At 39.1% G+C, this 10,453-nt stretch overlaps 2 protein-coding genes across 2 annotated transcripts; both read right to left on the bottom strand.

Moving 5' to 3' along the window:
• Nucleotides 1-1,560: 1,560 nt before the first annotated feature.
• On the bottom strand, nucleotides 1,561-4,202 carry LOC116212539. The gene is made up of 10 exons (XM_031547204.1): nucleotides 4,043-4,202; nucleotides 3,782-3,945; nucleotides 3,597-3,694; nucleotides 3,413-3,471; nucleotides 3,171-3,305; nucleotides 2,829-3,085; nucleotides 2,576-2,735; nucleotides 2,393-2,468; nucleotides 2,258-2,305; nucleotides 1,561-2,117 (listed from the first exon to the last, which is right to left on the bottom strand). Exons 2-10 carry the CDS (start codon nucleotides 3,877-3,879, stop codon nucleotides 1,897-1,899), a joined length of 1,152 nt encoding a protein of 383 aa, XP_031403064.1. The 5' UTR covers nucleotides 3,880-3,945; nucleotides 4,043-4,202; the 3' UTR covers nucleotides 1,561-1,896.
• On the bottom strand, nucleotides 3,888-9,249 carry LOC116212269 (protein PECTIC ARABINOGALACTAN SYNTHESIS-RELATED). The gene is made up of 14 exons (XM_031546832.1): nucleotides 8,738-9,249; nucleotides 8,254-8,304; nucleotides 8,073-8,163; nucleotides 7,290-7,366; nucleotides 6,705-6,793; nucleotides 5,979-6,098; nucleotides 5,758-5,874; nucleotides 5,534-5,677; nucleotides 5,318-5,441; nucleotides 5,031-5,222; nucleotides 4,552-4,621; nucleotides 4,353-4,463; nucleotides 4,026-4,104; nucleotides 3,888-3,945 (listed from the first exon to the last, which is right to left on the bottom strand). The coding sequence occupies exons 1-14, from the start codon at nucleotides 9,035-9,037 to the stop codon at nucleotides 3,888-3,890; spliced, it is 1,623 nt and encodes a 540-aa protein (XP_031402692.1). The 5' UTR covers nucleotides 9,038-9,249.
• Nucleotides 9,250-10,453: the final 1,204 nt, after the last annotated feature.

Genomic DNA, 10,453 nt, shown 5'->3' on the forward strand with positions numbered 1-10,453 from the left:
ATAGATAGAGCATATTATATATAATAATAATAAAATTTTCAATCTTATAAAATTATTTAGAGCTCTAGCATATATATATATATATATACACTATAGTATATATGTATAATTTATGCCTTTTCATTTATAAGTTATTTAACAACTGCTTTTAAAATTTGGTACCATATCTATTTATATTATACCATTATTTATTCATAAATAACGTATAATTTTAATTTATTCCTCTTTCAAAAGCATACATGAATATAGGATGAAAGACCCATATCGATTTAAAAATATATAGAATGGAAAAAAGAGGACATAAATGTAGAAATGAATTAGTAAGAGTTTAGTAACAATTTTTTTAATATTCCATTTATTTACCAAGTAAGAAATATTTACCCGCCGAAACCAAAGTTAATTAAACATTTTCAATTAGTTTGATTAATTTTTGTATTCAAGGATCGAGTTACAATTTATAGAAATATAGAACTCTCGAGTTAAATACATCACATCTGGGAGGTATTTTAAATTATTTAGATGATATCATTAAGTGAATAAAGAGAATATCAAAATTTTGAATTTTTCTAATTGGGAAATTCATTTAGGCAAGTTTTATTATTTTTTATGAATATAGTAAAGGCTAGTTGGAAAAAGAGTAAGGGAAAGAAAACATACGGGCCTTTAAACAGGAAAAGAAAGTAGAGACAAAAACACTCGACCTTGAGAACTTCGACAGAAGAAGAGCCATGCCACCCCGACCGCAACCACTCTCTTGTCTTTACTATATTCATGAAAAATATACTGGAGAAATTGAGTAATTTCTCAATAATATTAATATCAAATATTATATTTAATTACTCTTTTGGTAATAATATTTTTATATCCCACACAACGTGGGCGTCTGCACTGCCAATAAAGGTTAAAAAAATCAATTTGGATGGTAAGTCTCGCATCATACTCTACATGCATTATATCAATCAGCAGCGACCTTCACTCACTTTGATCCATCGATCAGCCATCTCCATTCAATTTGGGACTGCTTGTTGGATGTTATGGCTTTGGCGTAACGAGCGCTTGTTTGATGGAGCGGCTGCTATAGTCCACATGGCCTCGTCTTTCTCTTGCTGCCATGGGGCCATCTAATGGACCCGTCGCACGCACGGGATCGTGCAATATGTTGGATTCGGTGGAATCGACCTCAGTGCAACTGGGTGTGACTTCCAGGAACCCGGGTGTGGCTGGAGCTAGCGGTGTTCTCCGTGACTCGAATGGAAATCGGCTAGCTGGCTTCACTCATAAAATAGGAATCTCTACGGCAGTTATAGCGGAACTATGGGGTGTATTAACGGGACTAGGAGTTGCATGGAATCTGGGACATTGTTTTCTCGACTTGTATCACCACACTAAATCCTCTGTCTCTCGTCCCAAGATTTTTAGTCATCTCATCCATATAGGTTTTTCCCTATCGACCGTTTCAAAAGCAAACCCGCATGTGTTTCAAGCACATGACCAACTTAAATCGATTGATTCGAAGCTAGCTGATCCTTTCAAGCCGCATTTAGGCAATAATAGTGCTAATAGTTTTTGTAGCTCGGCATCATATTCTACGAACTCGAACAATTCAAACACGAGATATCAGTAACGGATACAGATTTTTGCATAGATTATACTAGATTATATCATGGGCTATCGTACTTCCATAATATGTCCAACCAAATTACGCTTGGAAATGCAATTTCCATCCATAAATAAATTGGAAAACGAAAAATAAGAGAAGAGAGCAGCCGCAGCCCTTCATAGCCTTTCAACCGTTTTCCCTCCTCTATAACCAAGAACAATAAACTAGATCCTTTTCCAGACTTTCCGAGGCAAAACTTGCTTCGCCTGCGCGGTATTATGCTTGTTTGCCCCAGCTTATTGACAGCGTAGGACAAACAGAGCAGTGCCATGACCCTCCACCGCGTACGATATTGTCTGAGCTATGGTACCTAAGTCTCGGTTGCTCCATACTTCCATGTAATTACATGTAGCATTGCTCAATACCTTAACAGGGAGAACCTTCCCAAGGTCTGATATCTGTGCTGTTATCGTCGTACTCCGCGGGTTCAGGTTGAAAAAGGCCATATATATTTCACCTAATACAATACAAAGCAGCAGAGCATTTGTGAGAATCTTGCCAGAAAGAAAGATTGATTTCGAATGACTAATGTCTATTCCCGGTTTGTTTTTGAATTGATTAAGCAAAACACAGAGAGCAGGACTAGGTAGTTGTTACCTTCTCTTCCAGTAGCTACCCAAGAGCGGACTCCAGAGACTCCATTCACTGTATGAAATCATCACGAGATGAATATAATATCGGGAAGAAGATTCAATTTCGTGAACTTACACTGTTTCCATCCATAAATCTCACCTTTGATCTTTCTCACCACAGCACATTGTCGAGAATAACTGTTCACAAGGGATCCGTTACCATGAAACTCCCACATCTGTAAAAGTTTTACGTCTCAGATGCAATAGGCTATGTTCCGAAACAATTGACCGATATTTCAAATTTCTTTTCTATACTTGGCATTGCAGTAACATGAAGAAATACCTGATTAGCTTCCCATCTGCAACGTGAGAAGGTGCCTCTCTTTATCTCCCGTGCTGTAAGTCTTTGCTTCGGAGATGCATCTAAGCAGATGTCCATACTGCAAGAAGCCGAAAGCTGCAGCTTGCTCTGGGGGGGCCAGCTGGATATCATCTCTTCATCACTATGCCACCAAAAATTCCATGTCTCGGAATGATATATGCAGTTAAAAATAGTGAAACAGAACGAGAGAAACAAACTGGAGAAGTTTTCATACGACGTGAGGGGAGGATTTCTCTTGTAAAGACACAGAGGTTGCTTCTTGCTCTTATGGCTTTCTGCTTTCCAGCAAATTTTCTCGAGATCATGGTCAATTACGGTAACGGACCAACCATCTGCCTCTGAATCTGTGCAACTCGTCAGACCTAAAACCTTTATCTCCGGCTCTCTTACATCTGCTGGGACTCTTCTCAATTGCCCAGTCTTCATAAGGTTTTTCCCCCGCACAGCTGTTGAAGCAGTAACATATGGAAACTGCGGAGTATACCGATATGCTGAACTCAGTAGCTATTATAATTGATGAAATTTATTCAAGAAATAAATAATTTTATGTGTATACCTCCTTATTGTTTGAGCTAAAAGAATTTATGTTAAGCAATGTGGGGTTGGTGATGAGACCGAGAGTTGTATCATCAAGCTTCCTTACATCCCCGCCGAACATTAGTGGTGACCTGGCGAATCCCCACAAAGTCATCTACAACGGGAAACTAATTAGCCAAAAACAGACAATCATGATTAAGACGGTTATCTGTTACATTTTTTCTGCTAGTGAAAATGGATTTCTCATAATATAGTAAGTACCTGAGTTCTTTGCTCGTGAAGGGTAAGCCTAGAATATCTGTGGGGACCGTCATTGGAACCTAAGTTTACAAACAAAAATACGTATGATCCACCAATGTCCTGTGGAAACTGTTCTAACTGGAAGAGTGCCCAAATGCATATGACTACAGCTGATGAGGAGGGAAAAAGGGATGCCAGGGTCTACCAGGGTCAGTAAGCCATCCAAGTGGCAGCATATCCAGATCAGGCCAAGATTTCCCGGAGCGGCTGTCTCGACCTATCAGGCCTGCAGAAGCCATGTCCCTATAGAACCGCAAAAGGTAACAAATTTTAGTTCATGCCCCATAACTCCAAGATCTCAAGTTCTTAACTCAGCATAATTTTGATTACCTGGAAACATCAAAATGTGCAGCAACATCACCCCAGTTATCCCAGTCATCCCCAGTTATCCTGTACATGTTGACTAGTGCACTAACTGGCTTTGCCATTGCCGGTGTCACACTAGTTCCAGGAGACAGGGAATAGAGAATGGGGCGTTTAAGTTGCTGCAGAACCTGCAAAGCATGCCACAATAGAGATCATCATCTACCTCACGATCCACTCTCTTGAATAATAATATACTAGAGGAGGATACGAGGAAGTGGGCTGTACATCTGAGACATAGGTTATCTCGTCCAAATCCAAGTCATCGCCAAATACACAATCATGCTTAACTGCAATGCAACAACACTGAATATTAGTCTAGGAATTGAATCTAAACTGGAAGAATACTGTATCAGTTTCACAAAAAACTTAATTAATATCTCATTCTTTGCAAACTAGGTCCAAAATTAGCATTCAATGCAAACTCCATGACCTCGAGTTAGAAAGTCCCCCCTCGGTTTTAGCCCCCTGAAAGAAGCTCTTGCTAAGTATTGCACTCGAAGATTCCCAACAAGGCTTCTTCATCATCAGGCCCTACCTGACACATAAGGATTCCCCAAATCAGTGGAAAAGTGGCTCAGTGTGTCTGGTGCACCAACGTCCTCAACGAAGGGGCCCAGCCTGTAAGGGTCAAAGTTTGGATACTTGTCTGTTTTCGTTAAGCCGGTGCCAATTGAAATTACATTTCGCAATTGCCTAGAGCAAAATCAGCAGCAATCAGAAAGCATACTATCTGCCAAGCTGGCTGTCATTGACTGCTTTCTGATCCTCTAGCTCCGCCTGAGTCGCCAACTCTTCCTTCGTCACCTATTGCATTTTGCCGCACGTGAGAAATAAAATTTGACCAGTGATAAATCTCTATGATTTTTTCATACTTTTGTATGTAAGCAAATAATACAGGAATTAGGAAACGGGATCGAGATCTAAGGTCCTCACTTAGCAAGTTCAGGTAAAATATATAATAGGCAAAGAACAATATAACTATTTTAGTTATTTGCCAACTTTCATTCATCAAACAAGAAAAGAAAGATGTGAAAATTTGGATCAGTGCATTTCCATGCAGTTGACTATCAATTGAGATACATATTGATTTCAGTAATAGCCGTCTGTGAACAACAGCCAGCTGACTAATGTTGAGAATAACTTTTCATTTTTTCCTTTGAAGTTTCAAGAAATGCAACATGATCTCAATTTTATAAAGTGCAAGATGTCTCACCAGACTTGGAAACATGTTTCTTAGAGGGGCCATTCGATTCTGACCACCGTAGACCTGCCCAGAAGCAACATAGATTTGAGTTTCCTTAGGATAACCCATAGCTCGAAGGATAACAGCCACTTCCCCCGGCTCAAGAGGGCATCGGCCTTCTTTCCGCTTCTGAAGGGCCAACTGCCATAAATGAGAACCGTTCTGCATATCCAATCAATGAGGAAACTGTCAGGCATTCATGTTCCTTTATATCTATCCTAGGTCTACCAACATCTAACCAATTTTTCATAGTTCACCTTATAACGCCGAGGCCATTCCTTTTTCCTGTACTCGGCCATTTTTACTTTCTCCTCCCTTGTTCCCACAAAGTCGCAGAAGGATAGGCCAACCATTCCTTTCTCAAACCTAAGATGAAGAGCCCTGCTTGGCAGAAAAATAGAAAAGCTTCATAAGATTAAAAAAATAAAATAAATAAATGACTCAACAGGCATTTAAACTATGAAATTGCATACATGTAGGGGTTCGTACTGCCAGTCCGATTCCTCATCCTTGAAGCAAGTAAATCAGCCATTTGCTCTATATGAGGAAGAAACTTCAGAGCATGATAGTTCACCCTGCACCTGAGTCTGTTGATTTCTGCTGGAACATTATCATACCTACAAACAAATGGACCACGAATAAGTATGCAAAGTGAACATGCTCATCAAGACTGACAAGGAAGTACCATACTACTAACCCAAGACGATCAACAAAAGGTTTAATGGACATTATCTTCTTTTCCTTGATTCGAGGGAGAACATTGTCAATGTAAAATTGTGCCGATGCATACTTTGGGATGTTCTTCACAGTCCGTCTACAGAAGAGACAACAAAGCATTTATATTGCCCACCAGTTATGAGAAACTTCAGGTCAGTGTGATGCTAAAAGATGAAGCAACCAAAAATAAAGCAATCAGACCTTATACTGGTAAATAGCTCTGATTTGTCAGTAAACCACTCTGGGATGTCACGAACAATTCGAACATCATCTTTCAGGTAGTCAATGAAATGATCTACATCAAAAATGTCCTCAAATTTCCTGTGGAAATAAAACAAAATGTAAGATGATGGCCATTCAAGATCAAAGTAGAATGATAAGATATTCACCAGATATCATCTTGTTTCAAATACCAGTTGAAAAGATAGAATGACAAGTTCAACTAAAATGTAGATAGAAGGGAGATCACAATGACCAGATATCTCAGGCCAATAGATACATGACATTATAAATTTACTTCAAATGAATTGTCTACTGCCTGGATGGATTAGCAGGGGAAACACTATTCACCATAATCAGAAATTTCATAGATTTTAGCCGAATCTAATTCTCGTAGCATTACTATTGATGACATCTTTAACTAGTAAATACAGTCTGATGAGGAAGAGGCCAGCAAATTTAAGTGTGACAAGGAGGCAAATAGGGATTAAGTGTAATGAGGACGAAGAAACATATTCAGAAAAATAGCAATCATATTGTATAACAAACTACACATGAGGAGATCAATCAACAATCACTGGCCCCAAAAGCCAAATGATATCTTTTAAGCATGGAAAAGTGGGAGAAACTTCCGATAGGATGCTTAAAAAAAAAAAACAGAAAAAATCAATTCAGTGAGGATATAGATCCATAGTCTACTCATCTTACGTTTGATCCTTCCATATCTGATCCTGCTTTAGTACTGGCAAAATAAGAGTAGCATTCAAAATTTTAGCAACGGCCACCGCATTGCAAATCTGCACCCAGATATACAAACAGACCGTAAATTGACTGTGATTAACAGGAAAAACTCAAACATGTTCCAAGAAAGAGAATGTGATGCAAAAACAAAAATTACATGGAGAGAAAAAGCCCTGGCACCAAAAAGTTTTACAGTTGAGTTGATTATCAAATGAATGGAAAAAAAAATGATTTTGTTTCATGACGAGTAGTTTAGCTGCTACATACAGCTTCTAAGTAGTAATGAATCAGCCATTTCAGTGACAGTACCATGCAAAATTGCTCCTTTCAGGATAAATCTAGTATAGACTCGTAATTCGATTACCACAAAAGACATGGAGTCAAGAAACAGAGGCCCGTAAAAGATTTAAAACCAATATATTACAATCAAATGCCATGCTTGTACAATCATAATTAGACAGGAATGTGTAAAACATCCCAGACAGGCATCGTAGCAAAGCTAAATGTTAATATTTTCACTCAGACTAAATTTTAATAAAGCAGATATCATACAGCAATTCTTTGTTGATTCAAACCACCCTCAGCATGGATGAATATGTAGCCATTTGTCTCGTTCTCGCGAGGAATATCTGCAAAGCCAAATGCGAGATTGGCAGATTGCTTAGCTACAACTAATTATAGAAAATAAAAAATTACAGAATAATGGCACACAATTTCTTCCCAGCAACAGACAATCTACAGCTAGGAAAGCTTTAAGTCTTGGGATACTATAATACAAATGCCATGAATTAATAAATAGAGCGCCTTCATAAAACAGATCACTATCAAACTTCTCACCATGCATCCCATAAGGCATTCAGATGACAACACAAACTCCCGAGAAACCTAAGATTCTGTTACGATTTGAAGATCATTCAAGCTTAATAACTCAATGCTGCATCACTCTGACATTTGGCAGAAGATCTATTTTACACCATAAGATATAAGCTTAAGAACTCAATCTAATGACTGAGGAATTGTACTAAATTTTCAGATAGAAACAATAAGGGTACCGTGCAGATAATTAACAATTTTTCAGTTACTATCTAGATAAATAGTGTATTAAGCTAGATCATCACAGAGGAGTACTTTGTCATTTGCAAGTTACATGCATCTTTGGAACAATATAGGCCTATTTGAAAACAGAATCGATGCAATCAACTTCAGCAGACTACTTCACTGGGTTTTCTTTCTATATAGGGAGAATAATTACAATTACAATTTTTGTTAGACAAAGAAAATGTAAACTATTTGCTGAGTACAGTGTCAGAATGTGCCGATGAGAACATCCTTAACCTGATATTCCTCCAGGGCGGCGCTCCGCACAAGGCTTCCAAGATGTGGTTGCTGAGTAAGGATTTTCCCAGAGTGAAGGAGACTCTTTGACCTGAAACCAGAAAGATATAGAAAATTTCAAAGTTAACAAGTGAGCAAAGAAAGATGAGACAACATTATGTAAGAACTGTCGGTAACTTACATGAGGACAGTGAAGTGTAATCCCATCCTTTTTGCATAGGTAAGGGGCATTCTACATCATAAGTAACACGAGATTAGCAAAGCAAAATTTTGTCTGGCGGATGACAAGCTCATCATATTCAACACACTCGTGCTCTAAATAGAAGGATACCGGCTTGATGGGACATCACAAAATTTGGCTCAAAATTTACTCTCTGCTTTATAGGGTAATCATAGCAATGCAAAGATACAACATGCATCTCCATTCTCAATACAAAATCAGTGCACAGCAAAAACAAAAGGGAACCAAACGTAAGAAAGTGACGACCCAAATTGCATTTTAGCCAGCCACTCGAAATAGGATTAACCGCCAAATTGCTTGCCTTGGATAACATGAAATGCCAACATAGCATAGCATATCGTAGCATTGCACATCAAAGAGCAGTATCAGCAATTCACTCATCAGAACCTCCGGAACTGAAATCGTAGGTATGAATTCCACTCACCAAGCGGCTCACGATGGAGAAGACGGAGATCAATCCAGCTAGAGCCAGAGCTAGGAGCAGTAACATGGAGATCCTGGAGTTGTAAGGCGAGACCCTGTGATCGTCACCGAAGTGAGGCGGGCAGAGGGAGTGGAACTGATGCCAGAAGGCGCGGTCGCGATCCCTGGCGGAATGGCGGTCGTCATCATCGTCGTCGTCGGGGCGGGACTCGGAGACGAGAGGGGACAATTCGTCGTCGCGCTTCATGGGCGAGGAGGAGGCGCGGCTCCCGAGCGAGCTCGAGTGCCGCAGCTCCGCCATGGCGCGTTTGGGGCTGAAAGCCAGAGTGGCTTGTCTCCGAGCCGGCTGGTATGGCGTTCGATTGGAGGAAGCTCTGCTGGCGGCCTGCGGGCCTTCGAGGGGTGGTCAGTGGATGAAGAAAGCTTCTGCTTCTTCTTCTTTGTCTTATTCAGCTTCTCATTCCATGAGGTGTATGTCCAGAGTCCATGTGAGGTGAGCCGAGTAGCTCTCAGATCCAACGTCTGTGCTGAGAATGGAAATGCTCGAATGTAAATTCTTGCTGGTTTTGAGGGCTCTTCTGTCATTTCACCTTTGGGCGAAAACGTCATTCCGTCCGCCATTTATGGGTGTAGAAAGCTACCGTGGCCTTTCTCGGAATATACGGTCGTTCCTCTCCTTCCACACTCTGATAAGCATGGCATGTCCACATCAAACGAAGAACAACAACATAATCATACATTGTTAAGAAATTAGATAAGCCACTACGACCCGGTAAGAGAAATGGTTCGTGTCGATCATTTCGAAAACGGCATCCACATTTCCACGGAAAACAAAAAATGGCATGCACATTATATGCTTGTTGTTGTGTTTGTCAATAATTTTTAGTAATGAGTGTCAATTACTTTTTTTGTGATATTATGTAATGTAATGATGCACCCGTCATTATCGTGCCGAGGTTTCAATTAGTGTAGTCCGGTGCCTATGCAACTGGAAACTAGTAAAATATTCTGAGTTCTTCCGATAAAAGTTCTAAGAGCCATTAGATAAGAATGAATTACGGAGTGAAATCCGACTACACCTTATTGCCAATTTTTGAAAATATAAAAGTAACCCCAACATTTATTTGTCTTTTAAAATTGACCCCACTCTCTCTTCTCTCTCTCCCCCCGCGAGATAATGTTAAAATAAGTTAATCTGCTTTAAAGCAATTTCAGCAGAATTGTTTTTCCTTTCAAAGCGGAACAAATATTTTTCTATAGATGTCGAGTGCATAACCTTTTCTTTGTGAGAGGAAACAATTCATCAATGGATTAAACTAATCCCTTGATAACAGAACATTTTCCATAGATGTTGAGTGCATAATATTTTCTTTGTAAGAGGAAACAATTTATCAATGGATTGAACTAATCCCTTGATAATAGAACACAAGAAAGGGAAAACAATCCATATTGTGTTGCTGAAATTGTTTTAAAGTAGGTTAACTTGTTTTAATATTGTTTCATTTGTTCCGCTATTTGTACCATTTCATTACATCTTAATAAAAATTTTATACCAATTAATTACATTTTAATAAAAGTTTTGTACTAATTTGTTACATCTTACTAAAGTTTTGTACCTATTTGTTACATCATGCTAAAAGATTTGAGCTTACGTGTATACGACTTGCCACGTCATGTACCACGTCATAAAATCTTAACGATGTCAGCGGAAATTAAT

This window comes from Punica granatum, chromosome 6, assembly GCF_007655135.1.
Source record: "Punica granatum isolate Tunisia-2019 chromosome 6, ASM765513v2, whole genome shotgun sequence".
NCBI classification, from domain to species: domain Eukaryota; kingdom Viridiplantae; phylum Streptophyta; class Magnoliopsida; order Myrtales; family Lythraceae; genus Punica; species Punica granatum.

Bases quoted from the DNA above. Each gene is read 5' to 3' on its own strand.
- LOC116212539 (XM_031547204.1), bottom strand. From the start codon at position 3,879: ATGGCAAAGCCAGTTAGTGCACTAGTCAACATGTACAGGATAACTGGG. The intron at 3,472-3,596 runs GTAGACCCTGGC...TTGTAAACTTAG, and splicing joins TGGATGGCTTACTGACCCTG to GTTCCAATGACGGTCCCCAC. The intron at 2,736-2,828 runs GTATGAAAACTT...TTGGTGGCATAG, and splicing joins AGAAATCCTCCCCTCACGTC to TGATGAAGAGATGATATCCA.
- LOC116212269 (XM_031546832.1), bottom strand. From the start codon at position 9,037: ATGGCGGAGCTGCGGCACTCGAGCTCGCTCGGGAGCCGCGCCTCCTCC. The intron at 8,305-8,737 runs GTGAGTGGAATT...CTTATGATGTAG, and splicing joins TCTCCATCGTGAGCCGCTTG to AATGCCCCTTACCTATGCAA. The intron at 8,164-8,253 runs GTAAGTTACCGA...TTCTGGTTTCAG, and splicing joins TTACACTTCACTGTCCTCAT to GTCAAAGAGTCTCCTTCACT.